The sequence below is a fragment of the Drosophila yakuba genome, chromosome X (genome assembly GCF_016746365.2).
Source record: "Drosophila yakuba strain Tai18E2 chromosome X, Prin_Dyak_Tai18E2_2.1, whole genome shotgun sequence".
Taxonomy (NCBI): Eukaryota; Metazoa; Arthropoda; class Insecta; order Diptera; family Drosophilidae; genus Drosophila; species Drosophila yakuba.
In genome coordinates, this window is record NC_052526.2 from 4,362,850 (window position 1) to 4,383,609 (window position 20,760).

General features: G+C 43.1%; 3 protein-coding genes across 4 annotated transcripts; 1 reads left to right on the forward strand and 2 right to left on the reverse strand.

Moving 5' to 3' along the window:
• Positions 1-7,929: 7,929 nt before the first annotated feature.
• On the forward strand, positions 7,930-8,451 carry LOC6524252. The gene has a single exon (XM_002100079.4). It carries the CDS (start codon positions 8,049-8,051, stop codon positions 8,346-8,348), a length of 300 nt encoding a protein of 99 aa, XP_002100115.1. The 5' UTR covers positions 7,930-8,048; the 3' UTR covers positions 8,349-8,451.
• A 6,731-nt stretch (positions 8,452-15,182) lies between these two features.
• LOC6524253 lies at positions 15,183-17,507 on the reverse strand. Its single transcript, XM_002100080.4, has one exon. The coding sequence runs from the start codon at positions 17,172-17,174 to the stop codon at positions 15,723-15,725; it is 1,452 nt and encodes a 483-aa protein (XP_002100116.1). The 5' UTR covers positions 17,175-17,507; the 3' UTR covers positions 15,183-15,722.
• Positions 17,508-19,473: 1,966 nt separating this feature from the next.
• Positions 19,474-20,105, reverse strand: LOC6524254. 2 transcript variants are annotated; one of them, XM_015190081.3, is made up of 2 exons: positions 19,831-20,105; positions 19,474-19,766 (listed from the first exon to the last, which is right to left on the reverse strand). In XM_015190081.3, the coding sequence occupies exons 1-2, from the start codon at positions 20,002-20,004 to the stop codon at positions 19,590-19,592; spliced, it is 351 nt and encodes a 116-aa protein (XP_015045567.1). In that variant the 5' UTR covers positions 20,005-20,105; the 3' UTR covers positions 19,474-19,589. The 2 variants fall into 2 exon arrangements, with proteins under 2 accessions (XP_015045567.1, XP_002100117.1); XM_002100081.4 differs by having other exon boundaries at positions 19,474-20,102.
• Positions 20,106-20,760: the final 655 nt, after the last annotated feature.

The window sequence follows — 20,760 nt, forward strand, 5'->3', positions numbered from 1 at the left end:
TCCCTTGGCATTTAAATATTTTGCCGCCAAGTCATTAACATTATCAGTGCACAAAAATGGGCAAAACAAGATGCAGTTTTCGGTTCCACCGAAAGCCCAGGCAATATTCATAATAGCGCTCTTCATTAGGGTGTAATTTTGAGTGTCGTTTGCATTCTGCGGGTTGGCAGCAAGAAATATGCGGTCTATATAGGTGCCTCCTAATGGCAACTTAATGGCGTCTGTCCTTGCCCCTCTGCATACACAAATTCACGAAATGCGCATTTCGATTACGCCGCCCTGACGACAATCAAGGCAATCCTTTTCTCAGCCAATTTGTGGCGTACCACATGGCGTATGACTAATCTATGTAAACAATTAGTTAAATCGCTCTTATACTATATAAGTAATAAAGTTGAAAATCGTTGGCGAGCTGGGTCAATTGGACTTAAATTGCTAAAAAGCAAAACAATCCAATTACACTGCAAATTTTTAAGGTGGCACTTTTTGTTTTTTGTGATGCTGCACTCTCTGAATTCCTCTATTATTTCTCGATGCTCGCCCGTTGGCACAATTAAATTTACCTGCGCTTAGTTCGGCTTTTTGGGGCTGTCCTTGTTGTTTCTGGTTGCCGTTCATGATGTGGCTGTTGTGTCCATGTTGCCCATTTCCCCGTGTTCCCACTTTCCGACTTTGCCATTTTCCCGCTTTGCCATTTTCCCACTTTACCATTTTCCCGCAACAATCAAGAAGCAGGTCGAAAAGGAACTTTTCCCCATCCTGTCCGCTCTCCTGGGGCCGCAAACTTGTGTTCATATGTTGACAGATTCGTTAACATCTCCCCTGAATTTTTGCAACCGCTTCACCCCTGGCTCGGTCATCTTCAATTTCCATCGGTTAGTTTAATGAACATTTCTGACATTTTCACTTCGCTGAAGAAGAGAAACGGAAAAACCCGCTTAGTTTTTTGTTATGTTTAATGCGCTTTATAGATGGAATTTTTAATCTCTGCTTACATGCACACCTAATGATCTTTTCAATACTTACTTGAAATTTAATTTTTGAATCGGATATTTTTTTGGCAATTAATTATGCGGGTCATGGCCAACTGTTCGTATCGATGAGCATGCCACGCCTACGCATTAGACCGCCCTCAATAAAAATGGTAATTTAATCTACTTTGGGTCTAAGCACTAATTTAATTTCAGCTTTTTCCATTCAATTTATATTGCATATTATATTTTTGTGTTATTAGATAGCCAGTAATTAGTATCTTTTTGGAAAAAAAATCGTTCAATTCCAGTACTGTGTATTTGCTGGGCATTGTGTGGTTATATAGATACTATCCTTATAGATTATCTATAAGAATACTATAGATAATTTCTTAATGGATAATTTTCTTATGGATAATTTCCTTATAGATAGTATCCTTATAGATAATTTCCTTATTGATATTATCCTTCTTAAACCCTTTCGGCCGCCATCTCCACAAGCTGTTCACCAAGTGGATCATAAAACAGATTGGCCAACGACATAATTGCGGAACAAACAGAATGGAACAGGGGCGCATAATTGACGGGACCAACGGTGCTGCCTGCTGGGGCTCTATCCCTGTCGCACCCCTTGCACTAGCCATTCATTTGTAATCATTTGGGTGTTAAAAATTTTTCGCGCATTCATTGCTTGTGTTCCCACTTGCCTTTTTCCCCTCCTTCCCCTCTTCCATCGCCCCTTTGCCTACTTCTTCTCTGTGACTCCCTCGTCAACGGGTGGCTGTTGTTGCTGCTTTTGGTGACGCTGTTGTTTTTTACAGGCTCCATAAATCTTAATTTTAGCGCATGCAAGGACAGGATTTAAACTGGCTAAGGACGGAAACAGAGTGGTTGGGGCCACAACCCAAGGGGGGTGGGGGGTGGGTGTGTGGTTGGGTGGGTGTTTGTGTAAAAGTGACGGTGGCAGGCTGTTGGCACATTGCTCGTTTTGAAGTTTTGAGCTGCACTTTTGACGGTACAAGCTGCCTCCCGCCAGGCTGGTCCAAAACAGTTGGCCAAAAAGAGGGGCTAGGCACAGAGAAATATAATTTCAAGCTGTCATAATTAGCCAAAAAAATTTGAAAAGTCGCACCATGAGTAGGAAAAAAAATTATTGGCAGCGTTAACTCTTACTTAAACTAATTCACCAATGCTTGTTAACTTGCTATATATTCAGCTGTGCTCGTAAAAAGTTTCTCTCTACTTTTATTGTATTTTGTGCAACTAAAACTGCTTTCTCTGAGTGTATCAGGACTCGACGGATGAGCTAACTGAAATTTGTCGCAGCCACTGAAGCGATGGCATCCAAAAATGGCACAAGTTTTGGGGCGTTAAATTTAATGCCTTTGTTTTTGCCACCCCCTCATTTCAGCATCCCCACCCACCCCTTCTGCCCCACTGTGTGTGTGGGGTGTTCACAAGATGTGCCAAAAATTTGGTCATACTCAGCTCCCGAACTCGTAAGAAATGCGCTTCGTTTTTTAGGTCGCCCCATCAGGACAGGAAAAGGCGGCCCCCCCCTTTGCCTTTTCCTTGAGCTTGATCACACCCCCGCAATGACATTCAACCACCCACACCCACCCCCACCTCGGCAACTTTTCCCCACTCGATGCCCTCTGGCGTAAGCAAAACGCATTTTGAAAGCTTTTAGCTGTTAATGTGGCATAAATTTTTCTTTGTTGTTGTCTTCTCGGGCACTTTTTTCTTCATTTTGTGGGCGGAAATTGAAATAAAAAGCAACATCGGCTACGAGATCAAAACTTCAAGTGCCAGGGGCTCTGGACCCCCCGGTCCAGTAATCAAATCCCCGTTCCAGTAGATGGCCCCTTAACCACACGGTAAAAATAAGGACATTTGGTGTGCTCTCATCTGAGAAATGTGGGTTTTGTACTCGAAAGTGGAAAACATGAAATATGGTGTGTAATATTTACTATTTTTCGAAAGCAGTTTATTTACGGAAGATCGGCATGACCTATTTCTTTTTACAATTTAAATATGATATATATATTTTTCTTTCTCTGCATGCAAAAACCACCAAAGAACCAAATGCTGCACAGCTGTGCGGGCAGTTCGAATGTTTGTTGTATATAAATTTATTGATTTGCATTAAAATGAGGCAAGCGCTCGTAAAGTGTGTCATTTCGGTCAAAAGCAACAGGGGGCACAAGCAAAAAGAAAAGGTTGGGGATGTTGACATCAAGCCTGAAACATCACTTACCCTCTCTCATTGGCTCCAAATTGAGATGGATGACATGTCAATGAACTTGCGATGACTTGCAAGCCGAATTCTGTCATCCGGTTGCCGCAGAAAATAGCTTCGACTAATTTTCTACCGAAACGAATCTCGATTGCAGGCAAATTATAAAGTCGATGGCGAAGAATATACATCAAGGGGGCTGATGAGTAATGATGGTTATATGTGTCGCATCAAATGTATTCAAATGTCTTTTTTTTTTTAAATGACTTCGATGTACTGAAAGGAAGGACCTTTAAGTAGGACAGATTTTAAGGGAGAAGATTTTTGAGTGCAAATACAACAATTGTGTGGCTATCAATGCGCTGGCTCAAAGTGCGCAAATCACTTAGCCATCAATTCAAGAATTTCCGGGCCAATTAGCAGCGTTATTTGAATGCTGTTCATTTTGACGAATCTGGTAAATTGGAATCCGGCGCACTTTTCTTGCTCATTTCGACTGCGATAATGCGCCATTCAATTAACACATCGGCTGTCGCTTTTAAGTGCAAGTCGATTATGCTGTCAACAGCTTTGCGGTGGCCAAAAAGCAAACAGCAACAGCAAACCCGGCGAAATAATACGAAATGTGTGTAAGTGTGTGCATGTATGTATGTGTGTGTGTATCCAATTCAACGGCCAATTTCTGGACCGTGTTGGCTGGGCAAATAAAACTGCCGACAGCTCTTTTCGCTCATTAATTTCATTTTTTCATCGAGTCAACAATTAACCCATCGTCGATGCTTTCAATGGCCCTTATCAGTGTGGAATGATCGAGTTTTATTTATTCAATCAGTTGTAAGTTGCAACATTTCTGACATCTCCAATTTAAAGGATTTCCACTACTTTATCCACACAATCTCGCCTTTTCCGGGTGACGTGCATGTGTGGTGTGTATGCATGTGTGTGTGAGTGTGTGTGTGAGTGTGTGTGCGCTGCACACATTTAATTATAGAATAATCTTTGATTTAATATGAAAATTGCATAAGGGGGTGGGACTCGTTGCTGGGGCTCTCTTAATGGCGTGCTGGCCGCGTGGCAAATTAATTAATTGCCGCCATATGCTAATTAAACACTCTTTTTGCCGAGTAATTTCGCTCATCCCACACGTGTCGTGATACAAAAAGTAATCACATAGATATGTGGTATGTGGTATCGTATGTACTATACAATATAAACTTATATTCGAATAAATATTCATATATTTATACACAGATGTATGTACATACATATGTATGCAAACACCGCGATGGCAAAACTTTTTGTTTTTTCCATGCATAATGCAAATCCATTCATGTGGTGCGGATTAAAGTGGCAACTCATTAATTTGGAATTCCACAGTAATTATATGGCCAAACAGTGGTCACCAATCCGCCTAATTCCGACATAGACTTCTCATTCTTTTGGTCTTCCATCTAGGGTTTAAAACAATGAATATTTCTGGCATAAGCGAAACCGTCTGTTGTTTATGATACTTCTTTAATAATATTTAGTAAAATCTTTGGACAATCAGGTTTGTTTTATTGTTAGTCCTTGGGCAAGATAAATTCGGTTGAGCCAAGAAAGTGATCTAAAAAACTTAAATTCTTTCACGCAGGTGCAACGGTTTGGCTATTGGCTCTTGGCCATTTGTCCTCTGGCAACCTCGAAATGTTGCTCAACATTTCGGAGTACTCAACATGTTGCTGGCCTATTGCGCATGTCCTGGAACTCACAACACATCCGGGCAACATGTTGCTGGACACTCTCATTTCGGCGGAATTTCATTCGAGGCGACGTCCCTTGTTTTGATTTGCGTCGCTTGTTTATGTTTTGCCCATCCTGACAGGTGGTTGTCCCATGTGCGTGTGTGTGTGTGCGGCGTGCATGTGTTAGTGAGTGCCGCAATATTTATGCATGGCAATTGCTCAATGTCGCGCGTTGTCTGGCCCTCAAACCCCAATAAATCTAACCCCAGTTGCTAGTTTTACACGGTAAATGAACGCATTGTGGTAAAATATTTATGAAACTAAAAATATCATACCCTGTTTGCAAACTAATTAAAATAAAGAAAAGATAACAAAAACATTTGTTATAAACATACAAATATTTTATAGAGTAAGCAAGTAGCATTCCAAATATTTGGCCATTTCCGCACATTTCACAGTGTAGATTCCATTCCCCAGTGGCTGTCGTTCAGCCAGCTTAATCCCATCGCGAGTCCGCTCTCGCTGGCATTCTTGCATTCCCGTCAAGCGTCAATTTATCATTCCTGGCTGGCATTTATGTGTTTGAGCTGGTTTTGGAGCCGTTACCTTAGCCCTCTTATAATTGTTTCTCTGTTTCCGTTCGGATCCCGAAATAAACGCGGCATATTCAATTCGCGAAAAACATCGCAGGATGTCCGGGAGACTGGGTACCTTTGTACCTCCCATGGGGAATCCGAAAATGTTGTATCTTTCAAATTGTTTAGCAGGGTCCTATTAGTCTTTTTTCCCTATTCCCCATTTTTCGCATCAACTTTGCACATTCTCCACCTGTCGCTGTCACTTTCAACGGGGCTATTGCATTGGCTGAGTGCCAGTTGGCCAAGTTCGTTGTGCCCGATTCGGAGGACCAAATCGGATCGGATCGGTGGAACTCCAGCGACTGGCGACTGGCCGTCTGCCATATGGAAGAGAGAGAACTCGCACCTGCGGCAATGCAGCATAATTCGCCCGATACAGTTACGTATAAGCCGCTTAAGGACAGTGGAGCCTTTTCGTCTTCAACTCCTGAACTCCCACCCGTGCGATGCGGCAGTGTTACTACATAAATCACTTTTCCATTCGCTATCCCACGCTTTTGCATAGATGCCAGAAGTACAGTTGTGCTTGCCCCAAAATGTTGCAAAATATATTATATTTGTAAGTGGAGGGGTTTGAACAGATGCGTTTAAGCTCATGAGTGCTGATTTGCAGACGTAAAACGTACAGTAACTTATACAGTCCAGATAATTTGTATTTAATATATTGGGTTAATAATTTTATTGTAATTATAAATATCTGTACTTAAAAAAGGTTTATTCAAACACTTTTTCGGTTGTTTTGGATTATGACTTGGGGGCTTCTTTCGTTCAATTGCTTTCACTGAAATGGGAGCCTTTTGTCTACAGTTTTTTTCCGCCATCCGCCATCCTGTATCCCAAATCCTTTATCCTTCAGTCGAGTTCTAGTCCTAGACCTAGACCTGGGGTCCAAAACAAAGCTAAATCGCACACAAAGCCAATTGGCCGGCTTCTAACTCATTCTTTCTATTTTCCCCGCCGGTTGTTGGCTAAAAGATGTTAGCTAAAAGGGAACAAAACGAAGCCACGCACTTGTAGTTACAAAGCGGATACTCATTTAAGTTGATTCACCGCACCAACAACTGCACAAAGGACGCGAGGACGCGACGTCAGCCAATGACACTTTATGACAATTGCACTTGGCGGCTGCTCCTGATGAAGGGGGACCCTGAGAAATACTGGGGGATATATGTATGTATATGTATCCCGGACGGAGGTCCTGCAAAACAGGGTCGGCTTTCTCTTGGGCCAGCCGAACAACCGAACAAAGCAGCCAACGAGGACACAACAAGAACAAACAAGTGAAAATCATTCAGGGAAAACAGCCGTCTGCCAACTCCATCTCGAAAGGAAATCCGCGTACGCTGGGGAGCGCAGAAAACTCTACGCAAAATAAAACAAATAAGAAAGTCATTCTATTGGTGTTTGGACTAGACGATACCTAGTGCTTAGAACAAAGATTTACTACTAAATACTACTGTTATACAGTGAAACATCTCAGCAAATATATCGTGTATGATTTTGTTACAAACTTAAAACTGTCATGATACCGATTTGTGTTTATTATATTTTACTCTAGCAACCAATAACTTAAATTGCACAGATCCCTTCGATGCACTCCTGAGCTCCACAAATACTAGGTGAAAGCACAAAAACAAAACGGAATTGTAAACAAAATGCCGGAAAAGGCAAAAAACATGGCGACAAAGACGACGGCGACTATGGCGATGACTATGACTCCAAACCACGTGCTCCATATGCTGAACATGAGGCGAATGCGAATGCGATTGCGAAGGGGATCTGAACATACATATATGTATATATATGACCAAGAAAGGGGGGCACGGGTGGTGGAAATGCGGACATGTGGAGATGAGAACGGCCCGACGTCGCCGTGATAATGACTTTTTGTCTCTGCTTGAATGTCACTTGATGTTTGTGAGCCCTTCTCTTCCTGATTACACTCGGAAAATGGTTGCATCCAAAGATTAATATAAATATATACATATACATATACATATTTATAACGTTAAATCAAGCTGTAACAACATACGAGGTACATACTCGTTTAGCTGGAAACCAAGGTTCTTTAATGGAAATTTCAATTTATTCGAGCACGCATTTGCATCAGCATTTCTATAGTTGCAGTGTTTAATGCTCTTTGTTGCTTTTCTGCCTGCTCCCTTTGTTGTAGCAGTTTTCGTTTTTATGCCTCGAAGTCATTTAAGTTCAACCCGCCACAGCCGCCTTCTGATTAATTGGCCATGAGGAAGTAACGCTGCGGCAAGGAAGCAAAATGCAAAAAGCAAGGATCGTAGCAGGCTGAAATTTATTAAGTTGGCGTTGCCTTTTACTGTCACAGGTAGCTGGGACTTTGGTTCCCACACCTAGCTCATATCGACTGAGGCCGGCCGCCGAGTCGGTCACAAAATTTTTCTACACTTTTACATTTGGTTTCCCAAAAAAAAAAAAGAAAAAAAATATCAACAATTTTACTAACATGCCCGTCACCTACAGGACACGCACACTGCCGCAACAGCGGAATCTGGTCCCCAATCTTTTGAGGTCCATACTACATGTCTTGGAGGAGGCGCACCGGCCCATGAGTGAAACAGAGCTGAACTCCGTCCTGGGAATCCAGTACCGACGCAACGATCCGGAGTTCTATCGCCAAGTGCAAATCAATCTGCGCGATGGCGTCGAATACGGCATTCTAAAGCGCCAGCGAAACCACTTTTCGCTGCGATCCAGACGACTGGGTGAACTGATGTCTACTCTTGGATCCTCGCCAAACCAATGAACTTTGGAAAACCGCCAAATAGGGCAGATAATACCCCGAAAAAGAACGTTCACCATACGAATCGCCACACCCCTTTGATTACACCCGACGAAAGTACACTTAATGCCGTTGTTTTGATTATTTGGCCGGAAAGTTAACAAATTATCATGTCGCATGGGTCTTTTCGTACTGATTTAATTGACTTAATGTGCAGGTGCACAATTAATTTATATTTGGCACCGAATTTTTACGCCCGATTGGCCCTCAGATGGCAGACGCGTTTTGTGGCAAATATTTGTGGTTATCTAAATGAAATGCGTGGCATCGCAATCCAACCACAGAGCGTTGAAGAGGGATGGATATTTGCATTGCGCCGCCAAATATGCAATTAAATTATAAATTAAGCGGTGAAAATCAAACAATCTAAGGAGTGATGGTAATGTGGAATTTTCGAGGAGAAAATATATGGATGTGCTTATTTTGTTGCCAACGTTTCTCCATCTCGTTTCTCCCCTTTTCCCGGTTTATTTTTGGTCCCCAATGCAAAATGGCCTTGTAACTTTGAATTATGAATATTTATGGGTGGAAAATGCGTATGTACTTTTTTAATTGGCTAGCAATTGCTTATAGTTAAAACGAATTGGATTTTTATCTAAGTTGCTGTTTTAAAGCTTATCCATCTAGGGAGATTTGTTAAAGCAATCAATTAAATCTTTTTTTAATGATTATCTTTATTGAAATAGTAGATTATTCGGGCTGCTTCTTGATGAGGTAATGACTGTCCGTTATAATTTTATCCGCTCGTTTAATTGCAAAAGGAAGCGGAAATGCGCGTCAGCTATAAATTTCCTTAGCTCTAAAAACCAAGCATGTTAAAAAAAAAATACAAAAAAATAACAAGAGCAAAACCGCAGATAGAGATAGCTGGGGGCATCCTGAAACGGTACATAAATTATGCATTAAAGACCGTTGCGTTGATGATTTATGCAGGAGCCCAGAAACCAGTGGCAATAAAATAAATAATATAAGAAAAGCTGGTCCGCAGTTAATAAACACCGACAATGGTGACCATGGCGAACATGAGGAAAAACAACGAGCTGACTAACAGTTGCAACTTGAAGCTGTTGCAAGTTGCAAGTAGCAAGTTCAAGGGGCAGGGGCCATTGCTGGCTGAATGGAGTTCAAGAGCTTCAGACTTGGACTTGGAACCTTTAACCTGGGACTCACAAGCCAGGAAAAGGAGCCAACACCTGACACTTGTAAATTTCTTATGAGCACCAATGCAAAAAAATAGCGTGGCATGAAGGGATTCCCTTTAAAGGTATTTTTAAGCATATCGCAAGAAAAATAATACGTCTTACTATTTATTTAAAACTTTCAATAAAGTAAAAAAAGTTCAATTCGATATCCGCAACTATCAAACTGTGCGATGATATAAAACAGATCCAAACAATGCTAAAGTAAACCTACTCCCTCTGTTAGGGTATAGAAAGGGGCGACCACAAACATATGAATGAACAAGAGTTGCCAGGCTGTTGCAAGTTGGCTAAGTGCTTTTGTTGTTGCTGCTGGCAGGCACGCACAATTAAATCAAATTACCTCGAGTGCACTTGGCGCTAGGATTTGGCTCGGGATCTGGCTGGGCATCGGGTTTTGGTCCCAGCAATTAAGCTTGTGTCGAGTGTCAGACTTTGTTTGGATCTTGTTCACTCTTTTCCCGAACCCCTCCATGTGAACTTCCTCCAAAAGGATGGCAGTGTGTGAATCGTTTCCGGCTTCGGTCACTGAACTTGCGAGGTCATTTCCCAATAAATACGATTATTTGGCCATCTACTAATCCAGTTGATATTTTGCACAAGTGTTTTGTTGCTTATAGGTAACAAAGTTAACCGCACTGCACGGGGGAGTTTTGCGGATTATTCGATTAGGCGCCCGCATACGTCCCGAAAATCAAATTGAAATTGCATCGGTTTGGCGCGGGGTTTAATTGAAATCGCAGTTCAACTGGGTGGACGATGCCGCAGCGGAAACAGAAGCGGCAAGAAAAAAGGGAAAAAGTGCGAAAAAAACAACTCGATTCGGAGCACACGCCCGGGAATCGAGTTGACATATTCATATGGGGGACGACCTTACCGTTCCCCCGAAAGGACAAAAGGCGAACAATATGTGACGCTGATGACAGAGTGACAGGGCAAAGGAAAAGAACAGCAGCAGCAGCAGGAGCAGGACCACGGGATGGGTGGAAGGAAGCAGCGATGAAAGAAGCATTACGGCAGCTGAATATGCTCCCCTGAATCCCCGGGGATATCACTACGACACCAGGGGGTGAGAAATTGAAAGGACAGGACCCGGACCCGGACACGGACACTCACTTGGAGTTCAGGACTCAGAACACAGGACTACGGTGCACAGGAAGAAAAAATTCAACCTTTAGGTTACAGTGATTAACAAAAATAGAATATTTGAAATAAATTAAATTTTTTAATTTAAAATTTAGAAAAATTCCATAAACCAACCAAATTTTCGCATTTTTTTTAAGGGGTAACATCATCAAAAATAGCAAAAAATGCGTTTTTTGAAACCACAGTTCGATTGTAAATGTAAATACGAACTCAACGAGGTATGACATTCCATATTTGGACCACTATTGCGAATGCTATGATCAAAATACTTATAGTTTTTACACAAAAAACAGAAAATCGATTTTCGCCAAAATTTCAATACTTACGATTGGTATTTTCGGTATAACTTGCGAAAAGAATTACAGTTTTTTACTCCTAATTACCATTACTAACCAAACAAGTCATTGACCGACTTTGTTAAAATAATCCTTGAAGTTGTTAGAAAGGTTCATGGATCGCTTCAATTTTTCCCTCTGTACCATCCTAATGCCAGCATGCGGTTATAAAAACCTCAAAATGTGAAAACCGAAATTAAATTTACATCAAAAAGGAACGAAAAGGCCCACGGGGCAGCAACATATGAGGGTGCATCGCAGGGGGTGTGTGGATGTGTGGCCATTGTAATTTTATTAGGTGAGAAATGTGCGAGGGCGGGTGTCGTGGTGTCAGGGCATTACTGCAAGGCAAATAAATAAGCAAAATATGGTCAGGCGCCACTGGCTCGCTGCGTATGCGTTTCCGTTTTCCTTTTCCGGTTCTTCACTCTATTTCACCCACTCCACTTCACTTCACGCCATTCCATTCCACTCCGTTCCGTTCCATTTCATTTCGTTTCAGTCCACCCTGGGGCGCCACATTAAATTAGTTCTGACACGTAAATGCGTTTAGCGCAGAGTTTTTGTGTGTGCCCCTTTTGGATGTCTGCCCTTGTTTCTGTCTTGACTTGTCTATTACGCCCGCTCCCCAAAAACTTAACGGGGGTAGGCATTCCTGGCATTTTGTAGCATAATTTCAGGCTGTCACTCCGCGCTCCAGTGAAATATGCGAATAAATTACACAAACACCAGGCAGCGACCGACGAATGCACACAATTTATGGCCCAACACAAACCAAAGTATGTGCAATTAACCTGAAATTAAATGATTGTTATTATTACCGATTGTATAGGTATTTAACTGTGTGGGGCTGTGGGGTTAATTCGCTAATTGGGTGGTCAATCCGCAGGAAGCAAGTGGTGCTGGTTTCATTTTCGGTGGTCTAATTCTATTCCGAGATCTTAAGAATTCTACCTTATTGCTTTGTTTGATTAGTTATTACAGCTGGCTGTTTCTTTTTGTATTTTTGGGTTTTGTTGTTGTTTTTTTTAAATGTTTCCTTTTTTGTATTATCTTTTCTAATTGCACTGTATTATTTTCTCTATATTCTTTTTCTTGATTTTCCTCTAAGCTTAAGTTATTTATACCCGTTACTCGTAGAGTAAAAGGGTATACTAGATTCGTTGAAAAGTATGTAACAGGCAGAAGGAAGCGTTTCCGACCATATAAAGTATATATATTCTTGATCAGGATCAATAGCCGAGTCGATCTGGCCATGTCCGTCTGTCCGTCCGTCTGTCCGTCTGTCCGTCCGTATGAACGTCGAGATCTCAGGAACTACTAAAGCTAGAAAGTTGAGATTAAGCATACAAACTCCAGGGACATAGAAGCAGCGCAAGTTTGTCGATTCATGTTGCCACGCCCACTCTAACGCCAACAAACCGCCCAAAACTGCCACGCCCACACTTTTAAAAAATGTTTTGAAATTTTTTCATTTTTGTATTAGTCTTGTAATTTTCTATCTATTTACCAAAAATCTTTTTGCCACGCCCACTCTAACGCCCACAAACCGCCCAAAACTGCCACGCCCACACTTTTGAAAAATGTTTTGACATTTTTTCACTTTTGTATTAGTCTTGTAATTTTCTATCGATTTACCAAAAAACTTTTTGCCACGCCCACTCTAACGCCCTCAAACCGCCCAAAGCTGATACGCCAACACTTTTGAAAATTGTTTTGATATTTTTTTATTTTTATATTGGTCTTGTGAATTTCTATCGATTTGCCAAGAAACGTTCTGCCACGCCCACTATAACGCCTACAAACCGCCAAAAACTGTGTTTAAGACTCTCCTTTTCCCTTCCACTAGCTGAGTAACGGGTATCAGATAGTCGGGGAACTCCACTATAGCGTTCTCCCTTGTTTTATACTGCCCCATTTCGATTATTTCTTCACTAATTCCATGCAGTGTAGAGCCTGTAGTAACGCAATGGCTTTGAGCACGATTGCATGGCTGAAATGCAACAATCTGAGGGAGCATTGTTCTTTCTGCAGATGCGTTGGGTCCGAGTACTCTAAGTGCTCCACAAACCATACATACCTTTAGAGTGCAACCAGGAGCTCATCATCGGCTTATCTGCCCTGCGTGTGCGTGGCTTCCAGTTCAGTTTCAGCATTCCGTTGACACGCAACATTATGGGCAGCTCAGTCCAGCTCAAGTACCGGAGGATCAAGATGGCAGTGAACTATTTAACATTTAAACTCAACTCCGTTCGCACACATGCCTCTGCGCTTGGTTCACGCTTCTATTCATGCAATGTCATGACAAATGACACTCAGCTCATCCTGGGAGCCGCATGAAACTTGGTGAATTGAAGCTCTTCTCTTACACAGCGAAAAAATCAGTTAATTTATTATAAAAACTGCTGGGGACATAAATGATCAGTAGTCTCCGAGTGGGACTCCGAGTGGGACTCCATAAATCAGTCGAATATATAGAGCAAACGGCAAAAAGCTAATAAACCGAAAAAACTATTCTTATTACTTTTCTGCAGATTTATGCAAATCCAAGTTTAACGACCTTTTTTTTATTTTTGATAAGGTGTACGCTGGAAGAATTCTCATTGGAAGAAATTCTATATTTTCAAACGTGGTTTTCAGCCAAAATGCATTTTGGTCTATTTGTTTACCCAAACTATCGTTTTTTCCCTCACTGCACGGTTATAACAGGACAAAAGGACAATGGACACCCGGATTCCTGAGCCAGCGTTGGGAAGAAATATTTATGAATCACACGAGCTCAGTAAATCATCTCCCTGCTGGGCACGTTCAGTTCCTGGCTCTCTGTATTGCTGTCATCTGTCTGCTCCTCCAGTCGGAAAAAGAGTCAACAGGTTCGGTTCGGTGGCAATGGCGTTGAAGCAACAAACTTTGGACAGGACCCTGGCATATCGAAGTGCTGATCCCTGACTGGCGGCAACAAAATACAATTATGACAGGGCCCAGAGTTGCAGCATGCAAATAAGTTGATGACCATATACACAGACAAAGCTGGCAAGGATGGTTTGAGGTTGACGCCAGAGGAGGCTCCTCGATGCTCCAGTTCCACTTTTCTGCGACGCAGAGTCGTTGACTTTCCTCTTCTCTCTACTCGATGGAATTGCCCATTTGACTATTTTCTAGCTAAATTGTAGATATTTTTCGAGTTGTCCAAAATCTGTCAAATATTGGTCCTTTTCATTTAATGGGGCAACTTACAATCACAAAATGTACACGCTAAAATTGAATGCATTTTTAATATCGGTTTCCAGTCTTTTGCGATCTTTAGTTGCCAGCACAGAACCGCTTCTCTTGGAGAAGGAGGCAGTTCAGGGCTCAAAGGAGCAGTGCGTCGCCATGCTGATTACCAGGCCGTACCCCCGGGCCACTCTGTCCACTGTTTACCCATTTCATCAACAACAACAGTAAGGCAAAGGCAAAAGCAACAACCAGAGCAACATCACAGCATCACATTCATGCCCCACAAGCAAACCACCCACTCGTCCCCACCCGTCGCTTGCTTGGCGCCACTTTGTCGCGACGCTTTTTATAATTGAAGCAAATTGTTAGTTGAGTTGGCAGCATTCACTCGTCGCCCTCCTTCTCCTCCTTGCCACCCTGCGCCGACAGCCTTTCGTCCTTGCATACAGGGAGACGGCATCCTCTATCTGCCATCCACCATCACTCACAATCAACCATCTTCATCCTCCTTGTTGGCCTCGCATTGTCGCATTCCAATTACAAAACAATCATGATGAGCTCTAGATACTTGCCACTCTGCACACAATAGCTAGTTAACTATACAGATCGGAACAACCGCCGACCGCCTAAATGACTGACTGAGGGATGGATGGACGACTGACTAAATTAATAAAAACAAAGTTAAAAGCAGAAATTTAATGGCCATTGTACGATTTCAGTGAGCAGCAGCAGGCCAATCAAATACAAAATGCGAGAGTATTAAAATAAAATTGAATGTAAATATTTGATTTATAACTGTTTAAGTCTTAGGTAAGCAGTCCACGTGAATTCTACAACTGGATGTACCAATTAGCGGAATCCATTTGTTTCCCTTCCCCCCCCCCAACATAAAAGTTTGATGAATAACTAAAATTTTATTTACCCGAATAGCTAGCAATAATAAAGCGCTGAACCAGAAAAACTTGATTGTTTAAACGCTAAAAGGGAACATCAGGCAACGAAATATCCTCTGGAGGCAGCATATCGACTAAACCGTCCCCATTGGACTTGTATACAATATATATACATTTGTCACCGTGACTTATTTTTCTAGCCGTCGATCGCGGATCGAAGATTACGTGTCTTTAAGCACAGGCCACGGATCGAGGATCACACGGATCGCTGTTTCGCAGACATAGGTCACGTATAGTAAAACCAATTTGCAGGGCTGGTCGGCGGCACAGGACTCGGGGCTCTGGGTTGTGCAACTCACAGGACTACATGCTCACAGCCGCGAGTGCTGTGCAAGCTTAATTATAAAATGTATGAAGCCGAAGAATACGAAATGCGATGGTGAAGATGCGGGATGCGACATGCGGCGTGTACATGCCAGGCTGTAAACGTAGTTGAAACATGCAGGTGCTGTAACAAGACTGGCATGCAGATTGGGTTTCCATACACTAACGCTTGCGCCAGGATAATGGCTCCTTCTCTAGCTCCTTAGTCCGAATGGCAGCCTCGTGGTTGCGCCGCCAGATCTCAGCTTGTTCCACTTCAGAGACCAGGGAATAGCGATTGCCCTCCTTTTTCAAATAACCATTGTTAACGGCGGCATGCAGCGTATGCGGTACATGGCGCTTCAGTTCCACCGCCGGTCGCTGGAGTCTCTGGGCTAGGGAGTTTATGATCTCCGGATAGCTTACCGATCGCGAGAGTTCCCTCACCAGTGTGATGACAGCGTTGAACAGGTCCGGAAGCGGTTGTTTGCGCCAGCGGGCATTTTGCTTAGTGCCGAGCCGCTGCAGTGGCTGAAAACCTTGGGCCGACAACTCGTGGCTTAGCAAATGCGGTGTCGGCAGTAGAGGCTGTGAAATGGCCGATAGCAACTGTTGCGATACCGCCGGAAGTAGTGGTAGCGAAACCACTGGAAGTAGTGGTTGCGAAACCACCGGCGAAGCCAACGAGTCAATGCCCAAAAAAGATGGCTTGAATACAGCAGCCTCGGCATTGAGGCGAAAGTCCCCAGTGCCCTGCGAGGTTGCACTGGGACTCGGTTTGGGCAAGTGTTGTCCGTCATAAAGGGTCTCTACTTTAGCAGGCATCGTGTAAACAGTGGCATTGGCATTGAGCTTAGAGTTGGCTGCCTTCAACAACATAGATGCAGACGGCTCCAGTTTCTGGAAAACGTCTTCGTTATCCTCCTTGTCTATAACCTCTTTAACCTCTTTCTTCTCTTTAAGCGCCCTTTCGTTATCCTTCTCCCCCTTGTCCATCTCCGTTGATGAAGACTCGGAAACCGTTGGGAAATCCGCCTTATTCATATTGCTCTCTATTTGAGGACTGCTCAATTCATTACAACTCTTGACATTCGGTGAATCGCCATTATCCTGGGCAGGGTCATGGGCGTAGTGGACTTGGCTTTGGGTCCGCTTTGGGTCACCAAGCCCAATGCCAGATCCATGTCCTTGCCCCTGATCGCTGCACGTGCTGGTACTGCTAGTGCTGCTGGTACTACTGGTACTATTGGTAATACTGCCCTCCGGATTCATGTCCAAATTTACTCCCAGATCCAGATCCACATCAAGACCCAGACCCATTTGCATTCGGTGGCTGAGGTGCTGCATCTTATTGCCGAGACCCAAATTCAAATTCAGGCCCGAAGAGATATTAAGCTGATGGTGTAGATGTTGGTGTAGCTGACTCAATTGATTCAATTGATTTAATTGATGGAACTGATTCAAGTGACTCAACTGATTGAGCTGGTTCAGTTGGTGATTCAGATGGTGATGATGCTGATGGTGATGCTGTGGCTCACCAAGTGCTCCAGCCAATTTTTGGCCCAGAATCATGCTGTGCCGTGCAGCCAATACTTGCTGGGGCAAATCGCCGAGCGTTAATTGCAAATTCTCCATTGCTCGTCGTCTGCCACGATAGATATTCCCAAAGGCGTGAATTACTGGACAGCGCTTACTGATGCGGCTCGGGGACTGATGATAATTCTCGGGGTTATTATTTTGATATTTTTTAGCGGCTTTGTTGGGCTTTTCAGTGGTTATCTTTTTACAGTCTGGAGGAAAACCGGAAAACGGGCAGTCTATACACTTGGGACCAATAACCCAACAGGAGAACACGGTACAGATACGTTAATTTACAACAGTTTTTAGTATGCTGCCGAAAGATAAATTTTGCCGATCAAATGAAGGGTGTATGTGTTATGTATATCTATAGAAGGCTCTAAGTCAAGTAACGCAAAAATCTCTGCCTACTTGCTAATTACTTTTTTTTTTTTTTTTAATATATTTTATATAAATTTAAAGTTCTGTTTCCAAAAAGTGAAAGAAAATTGCTTTATGCGGTGGAAAACGCGGACTAAACGTGTGCAGTGAAATAAACGGAAAACCTCCAGCAACATAACAATTTTGGGGCTCCAGTTTTTCGCTTGGGCCGCTTTCGACCCAAAAAGGCCGACTTTTCCGCAGGCCAAAACAAGCCGAATCCGTTTATCCAACAGAGCAACATGTAAAACAATATGCCATCGAGGACCCAAAAGTTATGCCATAAACAAATGAACAAGGAAAGCGCCCCAGGCTTGTTTAGTCTTTGTGATGAGGTGTGAAAATCACAAGAATTGGATTTCCTTCTTGAATTATAGGCAATCTTGCTCAAGGGTTGCTCTTCTGTATTTTGGGACTCTGGCAATTGGATTGCACCAATTTGGTGTGTTTTTGGGGGTTCTGAGAGAGCTCAGTGGGGATAATCCGGCTTTAGTGAGCGACCCTCAATGAATAACCAGTTAGCATCGTTGGGTGTTAATGTGCCACGTCACTTCTTCATTATTTCTCTCGACTACTCCGCAGTGTTGGGTAATTTCACAATTTTCAAATTACGCACCACAAAATCTAATTTAGCTGAGTAAAGCCAGTTGACTGGACTAAACACTGAGTCCAGAGGACACAGCATTCTGCACACACACACACATGTGTGTGTACACACATACACACGCACACACAAGTTACTAAATGAGTTGCATAAGAGGTGGGGGAGTTGGGAGTTCTGGAGAAAGAGTTGGTGGTGCTGCATCATTGTAATGTGCTCGCCTCACGCTCGCTTTCCCCGTTCAACGGGCGTGAAAACAACGTAGTCGGGGCTAGGAACCTAGGTACCTAGGACCTCTCGAAGCTCCGAGCTCGGAGCTCCCAAAGACCAAACAAGTATTATCACACATGAAAACGGAGGTAGTGCGACAGAGACGTAATAGCAAGGACATAAGCGTGACTAAACCCCAAGCGCAGTGACTTCCACCTCCCTCGGGTACGTGGAATTAATGGGGATGGCATCGAGGAGCATGGCCAGATTCTGTTTGGACCCTTTTAATGCTAGTTGGTGTCGCAACAATCATTGGACTCAAACAGTGGCCCACACACAATCGCTTATTCAGTTGAGAACTAATAGCTCCGCATATTCGGCTAGGGATGGTAAAGCAATGATGCATGCTGAAAGAACAGATAGATTTGAAAAAGACAAAAAAAAATATCACAAAATGTCACATACAACATTGTTAGGTAATAATATATATTTCATTTATTAGTGTTTGTTTATTTTCACTTATAATTTTCACATCACTAATCGAACCGAACTGAGGCATACATATGTATGTACTGCACACACATTGGTATATACCATCAGGGGGGAAGGTAAATGATTTGCGCCCGAAGCTGACACCACATCAAACACAAAGGACGCGATTGAGGTCGCCCGTCTTAGTCAACGTATCCTTGTTGATATGACCGCAAGCTTAAGGCTCTCAAATGCCAGCATCACACCTCAGAGGGGTTTGGTCAAGCCTTGGACATGGGGCATCGGGCATTCTGCCTCTGCCTTCGAGTTGCATTTCAATTAGCCCGTTTAGCTGCTGGCCTCAATGCAGCTGGAACACAAGTCGTCTGAGATTCAGGGATTGCCTTCGCTCCACGTCGATCAGCTGGAAGGAGTGGACTTAACGGACCGCACTGGCCATCAGGCCATCCTCCAGTCGTTTGCTGACTTAGCTTACCGGCCACAGGATCTGCTAAACTAATTGGCCAATTATCGCCAACTTGCAGGATTTATTACCAACAGCAAGTTGATTCGCTCGTTACAGTGTTCTTCAAAGTCGCAAATGCATTTACCTTAAATAAAAATTCACCTGGCTTAGCAAGCCGCCTGCACATATATAATTATGTTCCATTAAGTTAGTAATATTTAATTTTAGGTAATTTTAATAAAAGTTTACATTTGAAATTTATTTTATCAATTAGTTTGCTCTTGCGGCTCAGCATTTACCCTCTTCAACGCCTGAGCGCTTTTGGGTGTAAGTTCTTCATCCCGAACCTGCCCGTCATCCATGGCAGCACTAGTTCCACTCGAGATCCTCTCCTGCACCCGATTATGTTCCGGGGCGGCGGTGATTGAGGAACTGGGCTCATTATGGTGTCGATGTTCGTCCGGGTCCAGGCGACTTGGAACTATCGAGTAACGATAGTTCTTCACTCGCAGATAGCCGTAGATTAGGGCGTCGTGGAGGCTTACCGTGATCTGGCGCTTCAGCTCCTCGTCGCTGCGGTCCAGCCGATCGGCGACAGCCTCCATGATCTCCGGTTCGGTCAGCGGATGGTCGGCATCGGCGATCACCTGAAGGATGTTGCTGAACAAATTCGGAATGAGTTTACGACGCGGTGCTCGATTGTAGCTGCTGTGCAACATCCTGGGATCTGTGGGCACTGGGCGGAAACAGTCCCGGCCTAAATATAAAACTATAAATGTGTGTTAATGTGACACATAAAGCAACGACTTCTAAATCGCCTGAAGTTTTCTTACCATTTATGATGACAGAAAATATTTTGTTTCCTCCACTTCTAATATTTATTACAGATACAACTCTTCAAAACGAGTTTCTTTATCTAACTCTAGATACTTTAAATTAAATGGCAAAAACGTTCAACAATAAGTATACTCACCCTTAAACTGTAACTATTCGAATTAATTTATTCAGATAGTTGTTTAAGTAGCAAACCCTGATTATGATGATTCCTTGTTAAATAAAGTAACCAATAAATTCTTCAATTGTACATTACCATAATTGAACAGACTAGTTTCTCTAGAAATCCGTAATAAGCATAGGCATCAAGTATCTTTAAGTCGCAACCACCGACTTTGGTGTTCAGACAGTAAGTTAGTCAGAGGTCGGAGGGCAGGACAAGATTGTTGGCAGGGGGCAGACAGGCAGACTGTCTGAATATCGATTTACAGTTAAAGTTGCTACTGCCGCTGCGGATGTGAATGTGGATGGGGCAGTGTGGATGCGGATGCTGCGAGAAAGTGTATGTATGGGTAATCAAGTACAAATGCGGGGGACTCAAAGTAGAGCCAATGACGCCATAGACACAAAGAAGGAACTGCGTCAGGCGCTTCAAATTTGCATGGCATTCGAAGGGGGGAGGAGGTCCATCGCATCATTGT